At 34.7% G+C, this 20,283-nt stretch overlaps 2 protein-coding genes across 5 annotated transcripts; both read right to left on the bottom strand.

Moving 5' to 3' along the window:
* Positions 1 to 2,104: 2,104 nt before the first annotated feature.
* LOC7470231 (sodium/calcium exchanger NCL2) lies at positions 2,105 to 6,325 on the bottom strand. Of its 2 annotated transcripts, XM_052452023.1 has the most exons (8): positions 5,914 to 6,325; positions 4,727 to 5,141; positions 4,308 to 4,493; positions 4,036 to 4,217; positions 3,665 to 3,786; positions 3,299 to 3,560; positions 2,924 to 3,217; positions 2,105 to 2,674 (listed from the first exon to the last, which is right to left on the bottom strand). In XM_052452023.1, the coding sequence occupies exons 2-8, from the start codon at positions 5,094 to 5,096 to the stop codon at positions 2,426 to 2,428; spliced, it is 1,665 nt and encodes a 554-aa protein (XP_052307983.1). In that variant the 5' UTR covers positions 5,097 to 5,141; positions 5,914 to 6,325; the 3' UTR covers positions 2,105 to 2,425. The 2 variants fall into 2 exon arrangements, with proteins under 2 accessions (XP_052307983.1, XP_024454211.1); XM_024598443.2 differs by lacking the exon at positions 5,914 to 6,325 and having other exon boundaries at positions 4,727 to 5,188.
* Positions 6,326 to 7,036: 711 nt separating this feature from the next.
* LOC7476356 (probable pre-mRNA-splicing factor ATP-dependent RNA helicase DEAH9) lies at positions 7,037 to 17,657 on the bottom strand. Of its 3 annotated transcripts, XM_002305726.4 has the most exons (22): positions 17,327 to 17,656; positions 17,171 to 17,245; positions 16,960 to 17,049; positions 16,685 to 16,764; positions 16,041 to 16,110; positions 15,866 to 15,951; positions 15,489 to 15,558; positions 15,257 to 15,352; positions 14,320 to 14,425; positions 13,896 to 13,942; positions 13,701 to 13,784; positions 13,554 to 13,607; positions 12,844 to 12,944; positions 12,018 to 12,108; positions 11,654 to 11,818; positions 11,160 to 11,249; positions 10,863 to 10,934; positions 10,155 to 10,253; positions 9,893 to 9,979; positions 9,151 to 9,204; positions 8,904 to 8,983; positions 7,037 to 7,330 (listed from the first exon to the last, which is right to left on the bottom strand). In XM_002305726.4, exons 1-22 carry the CDS (start codon positions 17,585 to 17,587, stop codon positions 7,180 to 7,182), a joined length of 2,109 nt encoding a protein of 702 aa, XP_002305762.1. In that variant the 5' UTR covers positions 17,588 to 17,656; the 3' UTR covers positions 7,037 to 7,179. The 3 variants fall into 3 exon arrangements, with proteins under 3 accessions (XP_002305762.1, XP_052308471.1, XP_024454199.1); XM_052452511.1 differs by lacking the exon at positions 10,155 to 10,253 and having other exon boundaries at positions 17,327 to 17,657; XM_024598431.2 differs by lacking the exon at positions 13,554 to 13,607 and having other exon boundaries at positions 17,327 to 17,657.
* Between the last annotated feature and the right edge of the window lie 2,626 nt (positions 17,658 to 20,283).

Here is a 20,283-nt window from a genome sequence, read left to right as displayed (position 1 = left end):
AGGGGAAAACGCATCTTTCCCAGTGCACCATATCTAAAGTAAGCTGTATTGTTGTTTGATTGTTTTTCTAGGTCAAGTTTTTATTTGTTGGTCTCGTTTACGGTTCAAGGTAGATCTCTTTTCATGAGAGGGTCTCTACCTTATTGGGTTAAATTCTAACCATTCTAAAATCTGAATTTTAGCATCACATTTATTTTACACTTTATATATCTTTAATATCTAAGAGTGTATTTTATTGTGTAGTTTTACACCTCACGTGTATTAAAGTCTACTTCTAAACCCTAATATGAAATAAAAAAAATGATTGGTAAATGGTTTTTAACATTTTGGCTAAACCCTAATGGATAATCATAAATTGGTTACGGTATTCATTTTTTTGTTTTTTTTAAAACATGAAAAAGATGCAAATTTTTGTTTTTTTTATGAAAATATGCTTGGAAAACTTTTTAGGATTTGATTGTATGCATGAAAAAAATAATTGTTTTTAATTTTTTTTGAAATGGGAAATTAATTTAAAAGTTTTGAGATTTTTTTTGAAATTTTTTTGAAATTTTTTAGAAATATTTTGGAGAAAACTGGATATTTTAATATCGGATTTGTATCTTATAATGTAAAAGTACAACTCAATATGAAACAAAATTGGTAGAAAAACATGCAAGAAAATCATAAAGTTTTTTAATCAATTTTATTTTTTTTAGATTTTTTTATTTTTTTAATATTACAATTAAATATCATTAAATACATGGGTTGGTTTGACCCAACTAACTAGGCCGTGCCCGACTATGTTGGGCCAAATGAGCCCAACAATTTTGACATTTTTTTGGTGGGTTGGGTTGACACATGTCCATCCCATCTTTTACATGGTCATGGCCCAACCATGGATTTTGTTGCAAGGGGAGGAGAAGGCTACCGGAGGTAGGGGTCTCATTCATGATCAGGAAGCTGAACTGATGGCTCAGGAAGCGTTGGTATGAGAAATGGTGGCCAATGTTAGTTGTGGGAAGAGGGATAAGGAATTTACAGAAGTGAGAGAAAGGAAGAAACAATGGCTATTCCAGGCGTGAGGGGTGGTCGACTGGCGACGCGTGGTGGATTTGGTGGCGAATAAGCTGGAATGGTAGGGAGAGAGAAACAACAGAAAAATGATAGAAACCGGGGGGAAAGGCTGATTTTTTTTCAATTTTTGCACCACACCTGATTTTCTTGATGCTCGGACCATGAAATCCACCCCTATTTATAGGGAGTGGAAGAGGGCAATCTTGTATTCATTAGGGAAAACATTCAGCCATTGATTCGGTTCGAAAAGATCCCAATCGTTGGTTCAAAGCAGGCTGCCTGAGTTAAAGGCTGTCAAATTCGATGGCTAAAGGCTGCTTGAGTTGGCCTTTTTAGGCCGACGCCGCGGCCGCTGTCTTGTCAATAAGCCTGAACAAACTATACTGCGCTGTAGAGAAATGTTAGGTGATTGTTTTGGTTCAGGTGTTGTCACATTTGGGGGAGATATAAGGCATTAAATGCACCTGAAAAGTAGCTACTCAGGAAGCTTTTTCAGGCAAAATTGAAGAAGATAATGAACAGGAACCAGACGACGCGTTCTCTAGTTCCCCTTTTTTTTATTTTATTAAAAAACGAGGCCGTTTTGCCTTGAACTAGGGAGTTTTGGCCAAAGTTCAATTTGGTCTTTTGACTTTTGATTTCCTTCAATTTTACTCCGAATTGACTATAAAACTTTTGATTTAATGCAATTTTGCCATTATTGAACTTCAATTTTAACCTTGAATTTCAATGCCTTTTTCACTTTGGTTCTTGGTCTCGGATTTATGCAAATTTACCCCTAATTGACCATCAAACTTTCAAACCTCTTCAATTTCACCCCTAATTTCAGTCAATTGAACCCTTATAGGTCGATACTTTTTGCAAAATGGTGCTTGGTTGCAAAAGTTTTTAATTTAACCTTTAATTTACCTTAAAATGTTAATTTTCTTGCGATCTTGTTCCTGATTTCAATCAATTGAATTGGTAAAAAATAAATTTTTTTTTTCAAAAAATCATGAAATATGGTTTGCATCCCAACTCAAAACAGCCCTAAAACAGCATGCCATGATGCTTCGAAGTCAAAATGTTTTGTTCCAATTGAAAAAATAAAACACCTGTCCGAACAGAATTGATACCGTTGCCTCAAACAGCTCCAAAAACCCAGATGCATGGATGAGAAAAAGAAAATTAAATGTGTGCCTCCGATAAAACCACAAAGGTAAATGAAATAATTTTATATGGACAAGACACATTAGCACAATAAATTTCGATCTATCAAGTTTGTGAAACACTCACTCATAGGAGTGATTGAGTTTCCATGCAGTTTATTGTCCCCTTGCAATCACGCCTTATGAAAAGTATCAGCATAAACAATTGGTGTGAACAAGTTTTAACCCCATCCGAGAGAAATGGTGAGAACGTAAAGAAAGCCCAGAGATATCGGATAAAGAGCATAAGCTACAAGACATGTCCAGAATGGGAATTTGGAGGAGAAGCTGGAGGATAGACCGATTCCACTGCAAATTACTAGAACAACCAGAATTTCAGCTGTGATATCCCATTCCACATCTCGTATATAAACAATAGTCAAGAATGACGTCAAACCCAGAACGTTGTTCATGAATACCCCACAATAGATCTGCACAAAAACTTTCCCCTGTCAATTTAGAAAATAAGCATTCATGCATGCAAGACATCTATAGCATAACACTTGGTTTCTTGGACTCCAAGATCTGCATTAATGACTCTTTGATCAAAAGAGATGTTTCGACGTTTAGAGGAGGTCGCAAGAAAATAATTTTTTCGGTTCACTGAGAATCTAGCCTGAGGACACCACATTGTTATCACCAAAATAATCTAAAGAAACTTGAGTTTGTGAGAAATGAACCTGAGAGAGTGTCAAAGACACGGACTTCTCTTTCTTATCACTGACAGAAGTAATTGATTTATATCCTTGTCTGAAGTTCAAAGCGAAGGGTACCAAAAAATACGACACCAAGAAAGAGGGGACCTTTATAGCTGTCGCAAGTTCTTGGAGTGTTTTGGTTAAGGGTTTTGCCAGAAGAACTGCAATAGCAGTTCCCAGAAGGATGAAGTAAGTGGCCTTACTGTAATTCCATTCATCGGAATTCTTAGAATCCTGTTGTTCAGCCTCCCATATCTGCTGTTTTTCTCCAGTTCCCTAGCAATATTGCAATTGGTTATTACTGTTCCTGAAACTCTTAGCTTTTGGGAAAGGACCTGAGAGTGGATGAGCATATACCGGTAAATTACTATTGAACAATTCTGTCTGGTTTCCGTTGTTTTCAACGCCATTAGCCTCATCAAGCCATTTCGATATCCCTCCAATAAATTCTTCCTTGCTTATACCATGATCTCCAGAGAAGTCAAACTCTGCCATCACTTTTGATACACAATGGTCTCCAATCAAGCCAACCACTCCTGCTTCTATTCCCACTAAAAATGCTCTCACTTCATCTTCTGATATTTGACCATTTTTATTCAGATCAATCTTGTGAAACAACCTGAAAATATATCGAGGAAAGGTTAATCAATGGTAAGTAGTGAACTCTCAAGTGGAAATAATAGCCTATAAAAAAGTGATCAATATATGAGTTAGAAAATTTACTGTCTTATCCTGAATTCAATGGGCCTCCCATAAGGATTGCATAGAGATTGTAGTAGGTTCTTCTTCACATATGACAGAATCAAATACTCGAGTGTTCTATCCTGAATCCATGGCTGGAATACCTGCACGAACATATTTTATTAACTAGTAAAGCTCTTAACAATCTGTATAGCAGGTGCCATTGCTATATCAGAAAGATGGCAATCAATGATTAAAGACCAATATTTCAATTTCTATTAGCTACTTTTTAAAGCATACGCTTCTAGTGATTTATCTTCTTTGCTCTTTTGATATATTCCGAAATGTATTTCATAAGAGTGCGCATCATATGTTTCGAAGTTATGATCATTCTGTTGAATTAAATATGTTACCTGGAAGGTGCAGTAAGTCACCAGTAAAATAACTGTAACAATAAGAGCAATCAGGACTCCTGCTCGTGTTGCTGAAGAAGAATTGAAAACTTTCGACAGTTCAAGTATTAAATATGGGATCATTGACAGAAGTATGATTCTTGCAGTATACTTGGTAACAATGTCAGTTTTAACACCATAACCTGTATACCAGAACACACTTGAATTTCATTTTACTTAATTAGAAAAGATCTTTGCATATTGGCTCAAGAAGACTGAAAAAAAAAAAAGACCATTGGAAAGGCACGGCGTTTTGTTTTCCAAGTTTGAGGAATTAGTCTGTTGAAGATCATAGCTTCCGAAAGCAATAACAGAACCCCAGATTATTGTTAGGCTCATCATCGTTGAGCCTGCAAGAAACCCCATTGACATCGATACTGCTGATCCGACAACATTTTCACTGGCTGAGAGCAAGGTCACTGAAAAAGAACATTCATTTTTATCAAGCAGTTCCTGACCAAACTACAAACAGAACCACAACATTGGTACTATAAAACCTTACTGATTTTTGTTCTTTTCCTACCAGAAAATATTCTATGAATAGTCCTATTTCCAAAGATTAACCTCAGATCTTTTTCGACAAGGAATAGCAAACAGGGAAAAGTTTACACCATGTGCTGAGATAAAAAGGAAGTGTTAGAAAAGAGCTTACCAAGAACCAATACAATTTGTGGGAATTTACCAACCACATAGAACACACTACCACCAAATACACCAGTTCCGAACATTTGAAAGAAAAGGTTGGATCCACTAGAAATGTATTTATCTGCGAGGGACAGCAAGTACTCGTAAACCACCAAGAGGAAGAGGTTGCCCCAAACCTTTGTGGTGCAAGGCATGAAGCCATAAATCGGCTCGCAAGTCACAGTTGTCCCCAGATTGTTTAGTTGTAAGAAGTTGTTTTGACCTTTTTGATCCAAGCCATCAGATATTAGATCGGAGAACTCATTTCTAATGGAGCGGCTGCTCGCAAACTGGATGGTTAGAAGGACTGGCAGAAGTATGAGTGCTGCTATGTTCATTTTTATTCAACTGATCAGCTCCTTTACTGCAGAATGGTTGGAAATCTGAGAGAGAGAAATGAGAAGTCAAGTAATTATATGGCTTAATGATTGATAACTATTGAAACAGTAAAATTATGCAGAGGATCTTGGCGGGAATAGTGTTAGTCCTCAACTAACTTCTAACTGACTCAGCTAATGACTGCTAACCACATGACACATGTAGTAGCTATAAATAACCATTCATTTATCGGCACTAATCCTCTGCGTAGAAGACTACAATGCTAACGATGAAATCCTCTCTTGATTAAAATTGGTTCATTACAACACCCCTGGAGTCAGCAATTCCTTGACCTCAAGGATTATAATTGGGAAAATTTGATTGCAGAAGCTTGTAGTCCTCCCATGTTTGCATCTCCAAAGGGAAAACTCAACTGCTGTAACAGTAGTTGAACAACTGGCTTGTTATGCATTGGTTCCATTCCCCAGTCCAAATTCAACTAGTATACATCTGCCCTTTTGTTGCTGCTGATATTGGCTGCCTCGTGATAAAGGGAACACAAGATGGATTTTGGATCCTGCAGGTGGCTGAAGCTCGTACGCCATTTCTCCTATCCTTTCTATCACAAGGATTTTGCACCGTAACAGCTTTGTGACATACTCAGGAGGAGCATTGGTCTTTTCAGGATCAGGCATCAACGGGACCATCTTCTCACGCCTAGGGATATGGGGTATAGAGCATATGCAATAATGCTTGCCAAAAATGGGAATTGGGAGAAGAAGCTATCAGAGACAATTGCCAAGCAAATAATCCGAACAACCATTAGTCAAAACAAACCTGAGTTTGAGAGAGATGAACCTGAAAGAGTGTCAAACAGACACCCTTTTTCTGTCTTCTTTTTTACTGAATTATAATTGCTCTATATCCCTGCCTGAAGTTCGAGGCCTGGGAACCAGAAATATATTACACTAAGAACAAGGGGATATTTATAGCTATTGCAATATCATGGAGAGTTTGTATTAGGATAATGGAGGTCAACCAAGCCCGTTTAGGAGCCATCAAACTCTGCTGCTCTTCCGTAAATCCCAGTGAAATTGTGCTTGAATTTTTAGCATATGCTTTGCAAGAACCATATACCATTGAATTACTGCGCGAACGTCTCGTCCGATAGTTTTCAGAACAATATTCCTAAATAGATTTTGATATTCTTCAGAATGGGATGATTCCATCTGCTGAAAGGAAATTGGCGAATCAGGCCCATACCAACATTTCCGGGCAACCAAACTCAGGGAAGCCTCCCCTGGATCGTGGACCGCGTCCCTCTTTTATATAGTCAACAGAAAGTCAAAACTGCAGAACTTAATTTTTTTTTTGTTTAGAATCAATAATTAGCCCGTGTTCTTATATGAAATAGAGATATAAATAATAAATGATGAAGTCGCGGAAAACTTCATACTGAGTAGATTTAGAATGGGTGAAATGCGTGCGAAAAGATTGTATATGGAATAGGAGTAACAGAGTCAGGTCAGCTTGAGTATGCTTTTTATTACTTGTGACTTGTGGTATTTATTGAGATATCATGAGGAATATTTGTTTGAATATTTTTTTTCTTTTTATTTTTTACCCTGGTATCATCAGTAACGGTAGCAGCAACAATGATTGGTAGCATTGAAACTCGAAAACTGAGCAAGAAATTAACTTGACACGATCTCAAACTCGTAGTTTTCATGTAAAGCCAAATTAAACCAACCAGCATCTTGCAAATATTAGCCGGTAAAACCTGCAAACAGGGCACTAAATAACTAGGGTTCAGATCTCATTCACACGAGCAAGACGATGGAGACAAATTGAAGGCACCTCAGCTTATTGACAGAATCTCACACGGTTAAGCAACAAGTTCACCAGAACAGTCAACACATGCACTAGGGCAAACTTTTTTTTAAGAAGAAAAATCAAAGCATTAAACAGAACAAATTTCTTTAATGAAATAAGAAAAATGATATAGAATCTATATCGTAGATAACTGTTCAAGAAATTAAATAATCACGACAAAATTGAGTTGTATCCTCTTTACATCCATTAGAGAAACAATTGCGAAGGTGGTTAGTGAACAATGGAATCCGGTGTTCGTTGATGCTGGAAAAAATGTGGAGCAGCCTCTGTTAGCCAAGAAGGATCAACAGTCATGACATTCCTCATGTATTGCCGGTCTGTTGAGACAAGAGAGTGGTATATAACCCATTTTGGATTAACTCTGCAACAAGATAAAAGTTTTCAGATGATCAGACTTCGCACATGTACAAAACACAATATGAGAACTCAACAGCAAAACTTGACCATATTTGTCAAGGCCCAGACACTGAGACGCCATATTATCTAGATTCTATCATAAGATGATACAAAGCCATCATCTAAATCCATTCAAGGATCATTCTAAGCACCAATATTCATAAATACTATCAGTTGATGAAATTCAGTGAACATCAAGTACAACGAATACTAGTTCTTAGAGAAACATTCAATAAAATCATTGATCCTAAATTCAAAATAAGTGGCCTCAAATCATAAATTGAATCCTGAACTTAAATTCTAAACAAGTGAAATACCACTAAGCTGATCAATGGTCAAAGTCTCCAAATTCTTCCTCTCTTTGATGGCTGTTCCTATGTGTTCAAATTTTGAGTCTAGAGATTGAAGAATTTTTCCAATCACCCGTACATACTCCAAGTTCTCCCCTACCTTCTCAATTGATTCACCATAGTCAGGACTCGTAAAAAATAATTTGAAATCAATTCAGAATCTTTTATATGGAGAGATTCAAACTCTCCTCTCAAAGTTTGGAGACAAACTCTTTTCCCCTTATCATCTCCCTATAAGGCAATTTGGAGAATATCCCATGCCTGTTTTGCACCTGCTACAGAAGTGATCTTCTCAAACATGCCTAATCATACATGTATCAAAGTGAGGGCTTTTGGTCCTTCTGGCGAGCTTTTTGCAAAGCTTCCTTCTGCACTTGATTCAAGGTTGTTTCATCTTCAGGCTCTTCGTAACCTCTCTACAACCTCCCATGTATCTTGAGAACCAAGAAGAGCCTTTATAGCATACACCAATTGTCATAATTTTCCTTTGACAATTTTGAAAATTGAAAAGGAAACATTCCACTACTCATCATCTTTTCTCAAAAGCTATGATACCATTCCTTAGAAATATGGTGGTGAAGCAAGAAACTAACACAAGAGAAAGAAGTATTTTGAAACTGAAACTCTGATTAACTTACTTCCACATGCAGAACTCAAAAACTTACATTACTGTTTATAAGACACCTGGTACTTTCACAACCCTTACACTTCCACAAAATAACTCCTTGAACATCAACCATATTAATGTAAACACTAGAATACAATGTAAACGTGTGACCAATGCATGAACTAATTAAATGCATTCATGAATGAGTACTAGATTCCAGAACAAGTTTATCTTGAAAACATCTCCTATTGGTTATTCAACATCTATAAACTGGAAAGTCACAATCATGCCTACCCTTCCACATATATGTGGCAAGGAAGAGAGTAGTAAGCCTAACACTACTTAGTCACTATATCCTCACCCTATCAGATGTAGCTAAAGTTATAACCATCAACACATTTGCAATTGAGAATGTCACTTGAATATGGATTGCTAGCATAATATTCACGAACCAGTTCACAATTGAGCATCAATTGCATCACAAAACAAAGCATGTGATTCTTGTTTCGATGTTTATGCCATATTTGCAGCACTGGATGAAATTCACTAAATATTTAAATATCAAACTCCAGCCTACTAACCTGAACAACACAGACGAAGGATGAATATAAACTTCTTGAGAACCTCTAACAGTCTTGTACATCCCGTTATGACTGAATGCCTTTCAATAAAATATAATCACAACTTTTATCAAGACATTAGGCTAAAAAAGAATACGATTCACTGTTTTAAAGTATTTAACTTCCTACTGGAATGGAGGAAGATGATATCATGTCCATATTCCATACTTCTAGTCTGGCAGGAAACATGGAAAATTAAGTCACTCACTTCTAAACGACTTGCATTTGCAAAAAATCCAGCAGTAACTGCTTTCCGTACGGCCTACAAGATCATTTTGAGAAAGAAGGTGAGCAGTGGAGGACAGTGAAAATCAGATCTATATGTCTGTACACATACAAACAAATAATGTTTTCAAAAGTCATAGCATGTTTAATAGAAGAGGAAAAGCCAAAAGATATGAAGAGTCAACCTCCCTGAGTGTCTGACACATCAAATTATTAAGGTTCATGAAATAGGAAAGACAGTGCACAACTGCATGCCACTCAAAAAGCCACTTATGAAAGTTTATTTGGGTCATGAAGGAGAAACTAAGGCCAAAGTATTTACTGTTTCACATTTTAATTTTATTATGAAATTCCCACCTTTTATTTTAGCACATTCTTAGCAATGGAACAAAAGGTAAGAAAACATATGAACCAGAAAGTTAACTCAGACCACTTGAAGAAATCTGTCAAAAACATGTATTTAAGCAAAATAAGCAATAACATAAGGTTTCCTGAGCTTAATATAGATTCCGATAGGATAAATCCACTTTCACATTCAGCTATAAATAAGTTCTCAATGTGCAGAAAAGAGCAGGGCACTAGTAGGAACAAGCAACAAACAGAAAGCATACAAGACCTACTTCAATGAGGGTAGCAATCTTATAAAAGTTTTTTTTTTTTTTTTAATAAACGGATTTATTTGTTCTCTCCCAAGAACAAAATCAGTAAATTATTGCAAAACCTACCAGCATGTCCCCTTCACAAGATTTTAAGACTATGCCTAATCTCAGCGCTGTTCTTCTGAGCTGTTCCCTAATTTCAATTACCTTCTTCTGCAGAACAAATTGAATTAGTATCAAAACATAATCTATATGAATTGCACCATTTAAAATATCTGGGATGGAAAAACTGAACGACAGCAGATTCATTGAGAAAAGCCAACAAAAAGCAGAAAGAAAATTTAACCATATCTAAAGTTTACAGAGAGTAGTAAGAACAGATGCATACCATAGCTTGGTAATTCATATAATTCTTATGACACCATTGTGATGATTTACCAGATTGAAGAAAACCTTTATAAACATTTAGGAATGTAACATGGTCACCCTGCAATGCATAAAAAAAAAACATTTATGACATTAAAATTTTTGAGATGAGAAAAACAAGATGTTGGTTAACAAATGAAATGAAGAGCAAAAGTAATCAAATGATGCAGTTAATGAGACCGGTGTAGAATAAAATTAGATGAAACTGCAGCATACATGCAAATGTACTAGAAATGAGGTTGTAAAATTAAAGACCAGGTGACCAACATATAAGTTTCATTTTACATAAACTTACTTAAAATCATTGAGGATCAACCCAAATATTAAAAGTAGGAGAATATATCACAACTACTAGTTAAATGCAGCTATGAACAATAAAATAAAATGGAAAAAGAATTATAGCTCCATGCAAGATGAAGCAAGATGTTGTTGGATGAGTAAACTAGTTACGAGAAGATGGCTAGGAAGGATATTTTTTTCAAAATATAGCAGACAAGGCTTGGTATAAGATTCTTCCAGATACAGTTGCTCAATTGGCAGGACTACAAGAGGTACAAACAAGGGTCAAGGATATCTTACTTCCAATTCATACAATCAAGAAATTAACTTCAATGCATAGAACTGTTCACTGCACAAGATAATAGCAAGAATGATAGACAAAATCAAATACCTCAGCAGCTGCAAATCTCAACTTGGCTTCATCTAATTCCTTTTGCACCCCCCTACCAGAAACCCAAATAGACTGCAACAAGACACGAAAAGCATTAACTAACCTACAAGGTAACATTTCCTTCATGCACTCATTATTTGTATAATTCCTGTAAATGGATTCTTCCTTGTAAATTTATTATTATCGCTAACTATTTTATAGGGTACTTTCTTATGGCTTTCTTAGAATTTTCCAATTCCAACTACTAAGCTGAGGAAAAAAAAAAAATACCTTGAATAAAGAACCAAAAAGCCTTACCTGGATGGAGAGAATAGCTGCGATTGTGATGATCTCATCAGAACATCCTAGCTGGTTTGAAGATAGTATCATTTTTGATATCATTGGATCCTGCAAAATTTACATAGATTTGAGTTCATGTCTTATAAATTCTAACCAAGAAAACCTATGCTTGCCATGAATACAACAGAAAATATTTCATGATAACCAGCAATACTCATTTAGAACAACAGATTTAAATTAAAGATGCAAAATAACTGAAAAACAAATCATACAAAAGCATCAGGCTGAGCTGATGAACAATAAGATCTCTTTGAAGTAACAACGCTACTCTTACGACATTTCCTCATTTTGTCATCCAGTGGATATATAAGGTAAAAGATACGTTTAGAACGTGTATTTCACTCCAAAAAGAAATTCATAATTATTCCCCGCAGATGAGAGAATGACGTGCATAAATAAACGATCCAGCAATAAAAGCCAAAAATCTCTACAATAGTCCGGAGGCAACATACTAATGGAATCTCTGCTGCTTGAAACCCAACAGGTGAAGTAAGCTTAGCATCATCATCAAGGACACCTAGTGAATAAAGAACTTCAAGTGCTCGAATCATTGCTTCAGGTGGTGGAGATGCTGGCCAATCAAAGCCTAGTATATTGTCTATTCCCAAGGCTTTTAACTGAGATATCAGAACACAATAACAATTAGAGTCTAAAATACAAACCTTCCAATGCAAAACTTCATGTTTACCTAGAAAAATCAATTCTTGGAATTTGAAGATTATTTGGCCAATAGTATGAAAGCAACAGCAGCAACAACAACAATAACTTTGTAGAAAGGAAGCATGAGTACATCACGGAAACCAAAAAAAAGGGTACCTGAATCACACAGGAAACAAGTTTTGACCTTTGCATCTCCGGGATCCCAACAGAAGACATTTCATTGACAAAGTACTCTTCCGTGTATAACCTGGTTGCAGACACCAGCGTATGTAATTATATGCTGTTATATTTGAAAAAGACAAAGAAAACCACCAGATGATAATCTAAATTAACTAGTAAAGCCATAAAATCTATAATTTACATAAAAAAACATGGGGATTGAGCAAAATGTATCACAAATCAAGTTTATAAAAATAAGGCAGGAGGATTTCTTATCAGGAGTTCAAAGAATTTTACCAAACAAATTCATGACCTAAGATGTTAGGTGGATAAAATAAGAACTAGACATCTGTAGCATATTTGAACAGTTAAAAGAAAGTCATATTGGGACTTAATATGTCCTTAAAGTTTTAAGTCACCAGAGAGCATATTTGCATCACTGCAGAAAGTCCTATGAAACAAATTCTTGGTTCCTACTATCAACAGCCCTCGTATGTTTCGTCCTGCAATAGCTAATTGCTAATTTAAAAATAATGTTAGCAAAGGTATTCCCACACCCTAGGTAAAGGGTAGTAGAAGTTTTATTCAATAATTAGAAGCCTTGGTGAACAAATTATAAACTCAATGTCTCGCCCTCAACTCTCTAAGTAATAAAATACAGTAGAGAATGGAAAACATATAGTTTCTGTTAACTGAAATGACTATTATAAAACATGCTCAAGATCAAATTATAAGATCATGAATAGTAAAAATTGACAAGTTCACCCATCTGTTTAAGAAAAAGAAAAACAGTAATGTATATTAATCATCTGTAGTAAGTTACCTGTAACACTTCCCAGGTCGAACTCTTCCAGCTCTACCAGCTCTTTGTCTAGCAGATGCCTTTGATATGGGGGCCACCACTAGATTTTCAATATCTGAGATCTGCGGCATAGAAAATAAAAGCAACTAACTAAGAGAAACAGATATGCATATAAAGGTAAAATAATGAGGTTATCTCCTTGAAACAATATAATCAGTAATCGTGGAGATACAACATTCTCATAGGTCATGGCACATAGAGAATCTATCTGGCTCCAAAAGTCCTTGACCCCTTACCCATATACTTACTTATTTCTGTACCTAAGCAGGTTTTCATAGCTAATTAGTTAAAAAAAGGCAAAAAAACAAAAAACAACAATGACAACAGGCAAGAGAAAAAGGAAGAAGCTCTCAATAATAATTTACATTTACATTTCTAAATAATTTAATCAATTATTTTCTCAACATTAGTTCATATGGAACAAGAATGAAGCATCCATAAATTAATCAACAACTCCAATAAACTAATACCAATGTACATTCAATTAGGAAAGTTGCACTTTCATAGCTGGGTAACTATTAAAAGCACATTTTAACTCCTGAATACCAATAAGAAATGTCACACACACTTATGAGACAGAATTTTGTGTTCAGAAAAATCATACTTCCCTGCAGCACACCACATCTACCCATTCTTGATTTAAAAAAAAAAAAAACCATGATGAAAATTACCGGATTGTAGAACTGCTGTTTTGAGAATCCACTGTCAACAACATAGACAACGCCCTAAGAGAATCAAAGGAACAAGGGTAGATGGTGATTCTCTGCCTGGTACCACAAAATAATCACATCTTGTATTTTAGAATAAGAACATGTTACCTCCAGTGTCAATGATGTCTCTGCTATATTGGTTGATATCACCACTTTCCTCTTCCCTCTAGGAGTTGGGGAAAACACCAGATCCTATTAAAGGGAACAAAAAAGCATGTTCCATAATTCCAAAACAAGATAACTAGCCACAAGAATATAAAACACAATTTAATACTTCTGGGTAACACACAAAATATCACAAACCTGGTCTGCACGTGGGAGACTGGAGTACAAAGGCAAAACAATCAATCCTGAAAAATATGATGATTTTAATCATATAAAAATGTCTATAAAACCCATTCCTACAAAAGAAACACTGTAAAACAAAAATATCATTCTACCATTCATTTCATTGAACTCAGTGCTTAGCTCTGGGAACATAAAGTCACACTGCAGTAATTCAACGAGCAGTCCTCATCCAAATACAAAATAGTTGTGCTCCTTAATTTAATCTAAATATAGTATTTTATGCCACGTAAAAAGAAGTCCTTATCTGAATACAGAACCACTAACAGAGATATAGTACCACACAGACTTTCACATTTATCAATAATTCTCTATTCACAACCACTCATAGATGACTATATGCAAATAGTTACAAGTCAAAAACTTATGATGTGTTTTGTACCTGAAGAGATCTTTCTGCTGGCATGAGCTTCTTCAGTAAGCAGCCGAATAGCAGTATCAATATCATCTTGACCAGTGAGAAATACAAGAATGTCACCTGCAGGTTCCTAGAAAACAAATATACATTAAAATTGTTAGTGCAGCACAATATTTTCATTATTCATCTAGGCATATCATTTTTTTCTGAAAGCTTGAACTTCCAAAAAAAAATATAAACATGGAGAAGGCTCTTTACATCAACATCATCAATAAATTGAGTTGTCTTGACCATAGCTAAAGGTAGTGACACTGCATAAGTGCTGATGCATGGAAGGATGGAAGATTCAAATATTGATGCAATTTATCAATAATGAGCTTTTATCATAAAACTAAATGCTATGAAAATATTTGAAGCAGTGTGTAGTGTTCGATGATATGTTTATGCCCATGATAGGGCAGCTATAAACAGTGACAGGAAACCTTACACCACTCAAATTCTATTATTTTACCAAGAGTTGTAAAGCTTGTTCACAAGATATTTCTAGTTGCTTTCAAGTACAATGACAATTTATACCTGCTATATACTTTATTAAAAGATTTTTCTGGTTAATTTTGGTTTGAATGTCAGGCTTTGCCAAGCTATAATAAGTTTAGATCCATCATACATCAACCATCATGCAATAGCGACAATCCCTCAAGCCTCAGTTACATCCACTCTTCAAGCTAATTGATCAAGAGTCCTGGTAAGCAAGACTTGAGACTCAGTTAATTACAGATACGTAATCAGTTCCGAGATTCTTTAATTAAAAACTTCTAACACGTGCCACCAGAGCTGATATATGATTGAGGTCTGTTAACCAAAGGAGTGCAAATGCCTCAAGATACAACAAAAAAGTTTTATATCCTAAAGAGGGGAAAATCAACTGAGAAACTCCATTATATTACAAGCCTCAAATCACCTGCTCGTGAATTGACAATACAGTTGAAACAGTAGCCTGAACATAGTCTGAGACAGGCTCCACAACATAATGTATGTGTACATTAAACCCTCTGCCCTGAACGGTTATAGAAAAAATGAGACCATAAGATTATCATATCTAGTCAAACAAAAAATCACCATAAATAGCTTCAAACATGAAAGCGAAGATGGCCTTCAAGGTAAAACAAATTGATGCGCACTCCAAACCATACCTCAACAGATAAAATTGCAGGAACCTTCCTTGGAACAAACTCATGGTCTTCCGGTCCTCGATGCTTTTTGCTAGATTACAGGAAATAAAAGCAAGTGAGTTGACAGTCAACCTCACTTACCTTTTTCTTTGAATAGAAATGCTTATAGCTTTTAAAAATTGCTGCAAGCATGGTTATCAAATAAAATTTGTATGTGGAAAATTGCAAGGTCAACATTCTTAAACCCAAGGTGCGATGCATTACTGTCAGGTTAACAATGCCAATGAAAGTTTTCCAAGTCCCTTCAATTAATCTTCCAAAAGAATGATATCCTGAAATACTAGCATGGCAACAACAGAGAATAGAATCCCACTTTACTCAAGCACTTACAAGCATACCTAGTCTGGAAGAAATCTGACATAGATTTTGCCTCAATTGTAGCAGATGAGATAATCAGGCGTAGTTCAGGTCGACGTCGCTGGATCTGGAATCCCAAGAGTTGTCGAATTAAATGAAAATAAATCCACCAAAGCTGGAAATTTAGTTTCTCAAACAAGTGACACCAAACTTTACCTTTTTCAGGAGACCTAGTAGAATATCAGTTGAAATAGACCTTTCATGAGCCTCATCTACCATGATGACACTGAGATATAACATTTTCGAAAAGGCAAGGAAAAAATGGCACCAATCAGGAAAACAAACAAAAGAAGATTGTGGCATAAAAAAAGGGCTAGAATCTACATATCATAAAATAACTCTAAATCTATTACAAAATAACTTTAAAAAAAAAAAAAACACAGAGACAAGACATTTCATTAGGACCGCTGCTCAGTGCTAAGACTATCAAGCTTCACACCATAAGTGCACATGTTCAAGCAAATCAGCAACAACGCCAGGAAAAATGCAGCAGAGAATTTCTTCCAGATGATTTCCCAAATTCTTCCTTCCGAAAGAATCCACATGAGTAGTTAATGACTATTTACAAATAAGACTCCTTGATAATGGACCACTAGGTACATCTGGAAATGCAGATCAATGGATCTTTTAGCAGTTCTTTAATTAAAAAGTTGGCATTGTGTTGGCAACAATTATCAATAGCCATGAACTACATTGGCTGCTTGATTTCAAAAATGCATAACAAAAGGAAAAGAAATACGGTACACTAAAAACATGGGAAACACAACAAACATTCTAGAATCATAGGCCATAGCTAATACCTATACTTGGTCAAAAGTGGATCGTTCATAATTTCTCTCAATAATACCCCATCTGTTAGAAACTTTATCATAGTTGCAGCCTGCAATGCCAAAAGAATAAAAATTTGAGCACCAACGATGCAACTACAACCACAATAACAAAACTGCATACAAAGTCTAATCTTTATGCACAGGATACCAACAAACAACCAAATACCACTCTATGCAGGACCCATGAACCTCATGATAAAAAGTAAAAGATAACAAAACAAGATAAAGGAAGTAAGCTGCCTCACAGGATTGGTAACATCCTCAAATCGAATTGTGTAACCAACTTCCTCTCCAAGCTTGACATCCATCTCTTCAGCCACCCTTGAAGCAACCGTCTGGTCATTACACCACCATTTAAATGTTTCAACAACCATACAAACTATTCTAAATTTGAAACTAAATCATTTTTCTCAGTGCTTAACATTGAAAGAAGTGATCCAAGCTTAGAATTCGCACCTGGACTGCGAGTCGTCTCGGCTGGGTGCAAGCTATAACACGTCCACCATCAGCCCAGCCAGCCTCTTTAAGATACTGAAATTCAATCAATCAATCAATCAATCAATTAAAAATCCCAATACATTTCCAAAATTTAACACAAAATTGTCAATAAACCTGAGGGATTTGCGTGGTTTTTCCACTACCGGTCTCGCCGACGATAATAGTGGTGGCGTGAGTCTCTACGAGGTACAGAATTGCTGTCCTGTACTTGTAAACAGGCAATCTCTGCCTTTGACTCCCAATACTTGCATATCCAAACCTGGAGGAAGAGGAGGCAGCGGAAGAGAGAGGGGGGCCGAAGAAAACGACACCGCCTTCTTCGTCTTCGAGAATGCGGGGTTTCTCGCTGCCTGGTTTCCAGAATTGTTGTGACATTTTTTTTTTTTTTAATTTTGTTTTTGCTTACCAGTTACTTGCTATGAAGCATGAACTACTTCCTCGAGTCGGGGGTTTTGGGCTTTAAAGTTTGTTATTTTAGGGTCGGGTTACTTATATGGATAGCCCGGATGCAGGTTTAAGACATGGTTGGTACCTCTATTTTTGACATTTTCCTAAACAGTCCCTCATCTTTGTTTTGATGTAGCTCTCTTCATTCTATGCCTCTCTTCTTTAATTTATCAACAATCAAACCAAATCCAGGAATCATTAAGAACCACAAAATCCAATATGACTAACAAGGGAGATGTCTTATTTTTCTTTTTTCTTTTTTGAAGAAAAAATGTCAATACCCTTTTTTTTCCTACTGCGGGACTGTTTGGGAGTGTGGTTGTGATTGCTTTTCAAAGTGATTTTCGTGTCGAAATGCATCAAAATGATGTTTTTTCATTTTAAAAAATTATTTTTAAGATCAACGCTTCAAAACGATCCAAAACAAATAAAAAATTAATTTTTAGTAAAAAACAATTAAATTTTTTAGGAACGCCGTTTACACCGCGTTCCCAAATAGAGTCTTAGCCTAAGTTTGAAATTCCTAATCAACATATGCAAATCAATGGTCACAAACCCTCCATCTTGCATGCTCATATTCATCATTCCAAACCATTTTTCTTATTACTCAATAGATAATAAATCCATCATTAATATAATATATTAATAACATGATGTTATTAACCTCGAGTGATTGCCTTGATGATTAACAATTTTTTTTGTTTATTAATTTTTTAGGCTTTTTTATGCCAAAAATAATTCAATCATGTACCATTTAATAAAAAAAAAAAAATTGTTCACCATTAGTTTTTTTCTTGCAAGATAGTACAAAAGGCTATAATAGATCATCCATCAAAAGATCAAGATTCACATATTTGCAGTCAACGATAAAGTTCTATGTAGAATATTAGTATTTAGATTAACTAATGCATGTTATAGAATGACATAGACATATACAACGGACAGGAAGGATAGGCAAGAACAAGTAGTACAAATTATATTATGATTAAGACTATGTTGATTAAGACTATGTAATCTTTATTTATGTTGTGTAGTTTGTATAATATTAGAATTTTATGTTTATCTATCTCTATAACATTATAAATAAATCATCTAGTAGGTAGAAATGATGGTCAACCATGTATATACAATTTATTTAGAAGCTTTATGTAATTTATAAGCTTTCTTTTATTATTTTCTTGCAATTTATTTTTATTTTTATTTACTTTGTGTTTTTACATAAGTTGTAGTTTTTTACTTATTTTTCTCTCTCTATCTTTTAACTTGTTAAAATTAAGTTAAAAATTACACACTTTATTTTATTTACAAGACTGTTATATTTCTCTGCTTTGAGATTAAATTTATAATTATAATTGATTGAGAAATCAATATTCAATCACCATATTAATTAATTATCTAACAATTCCATGGATTGGTAGACCTTAAAGGGAAAAATTATTATTTTAACAAATTATTTCAGCTAGGTCTAATATGTTAAAAACAATAATATATTAATTAGTTATGATGCTTAACAAGAAAAAAGTGGTTGTAATGATTGATGATTAGTTAATTCACTTAATTGACAAATTAAGGTCATCCTCATGGCCAAGAGAAGTTAAAAAATAATTAATTAATAAACATAAAAAGCCAATGGAAAAGCCTCAATTAGGCGTATCACAAGATAGCTCTTCATAAATATAACCAACGACCGACTCAGCACAATAATATTATAGTAGTCAACATGACCATACAATAATAAAGATATTTTACGATTTTTCAAAGTTTTTAAACTCATCTTAGATACCAATTGCTAGTTTTAATAATGTGCCAATATATATAGCATGTGTTATTTAATAATGCAATGACGTTGATCAAGAAGATAAGTCGCAACACGGCTTATATATTTCCTTTTAAAATAACAACGTTGGATATTGTAAGAGGAGTTTGAGACGTCATAGAAGTATGGATTTAATAGATTTTATAATATAGTTTGAGACGCTATAGAAGTGTTACAAATAGATTTAATAGTTTGATTCTCAAAAGATGTATTTATTGAAAGAGACAGCCACAAACCCTAAATGAAACTAGTCTTATTTTTTAAAAAATATAAATATACCCGGTAAAAAAAATAGTTGAATACACTGCTTTTAGAGTATAATTTTTTTTTCTTTCTTTTTTCTTTTTTTTTTTTTTTGTAAAACAAAGACAAGTTATTGGATCTACTAAAAAAAATCTTCAAAATTCACAAAACTTAGTCTTTTCTATGGCAGTCGTTATTGGCAGTAGCAGCCTCTTCGTTTTTTTCCTTTTTATTCATCATTTTTATATTTTCATTTATATATATATATATATATATATATATATATATATATATATTTTATGTCTATAGATCAAGAACTAGGATCTTAATTTATGTGATCACATGTCGACTATTTACTCCCCTCGATCGCTTGTCAAGGTTTTTCTCTGTTTGAATAAAGATTTGGTCGTTATTTCTAGTTGAATGGAGAAAATTGATACTGAACAATGATTTTGGATCTTCCATCATTGACGCCTAGTAGTTGTTCTTGGAAGATTTATACACCCTGCTACTAGTATTGTCAATTATTTTTTGAAACCATAAATTATCTTTTTTTATGTAGTAT

Source organism: Populus trichocarpa, chromosome 4 (assembly GCF_000002775.5).
Source record: "Populus trichocarpa isolate Nisqually-1 chromosome 4, P.trichocarpa_v4.1, whole genome shotgun sequence".
NCBI classification, from domain to species: domain Eukaryota; kingdom Viridiplantae; phylum Streptophyta; class Magnoliopsida; order Malpighiales; family Salicaceae; genus Populus; species Populus trichocarpa.
Note: the sequence above shows the minus strand (reverse complement) of the source record. Positions and strands in the feature narration are given on the sequence as shown.

What these genes read in the sequence shown, in the direction of transcription:
- LOC7470231 (XM_052452023.1), bottom strand. Translation starts at nt 5,096, where the DNA reads ATGAACATAGCAGCACTCATACTTCTGCCAGTCCTTCTAACCATCCAG. An exon ending in ATTGAATTCAGGATAAGACA is followed by an intron (nt 3,561 to 3,664) that starts GTAAATTTTCTA and finishes ATATATTTTCAG; the next exon opens with GTTGTTTCACAAGATTGATC. An exon ending in TGTTCAATAGTAATTTACCG is followed by an intron (nt 3,218 to 3,298) that starts GTATATGCTCAT and finishes CAATATTGCTAG; the next exon opens with GGAACTGGAGAAAAACAGCA.
- LOC7476356 (XM_002305726.4), bottom strand. Translation starts at nt 17,587, where the DNA reads ATGTCACAACAATTCTGGAAACCAGGCAGCGAGAAACCCCGCATTCTC. An exon ending in GTCTCCCACGTGCAGACCAG is followed by an intron (nt 13,785 to 13,895) that starts GTTTGTGATATT and finishes TCCCTTTAATAG; the next exon opens with GATCTGGTGTTTTCCCCAAC. An exon ending in CCTTCGTCTGTGTTGTTCAG is followed by an intron (nt 7,331 to 8,903) that starts GTTAGTAGGCTG and finishes ATCTTGTTGCAG; the next exon opens with AGTTAATCCAAAATGGGTTA.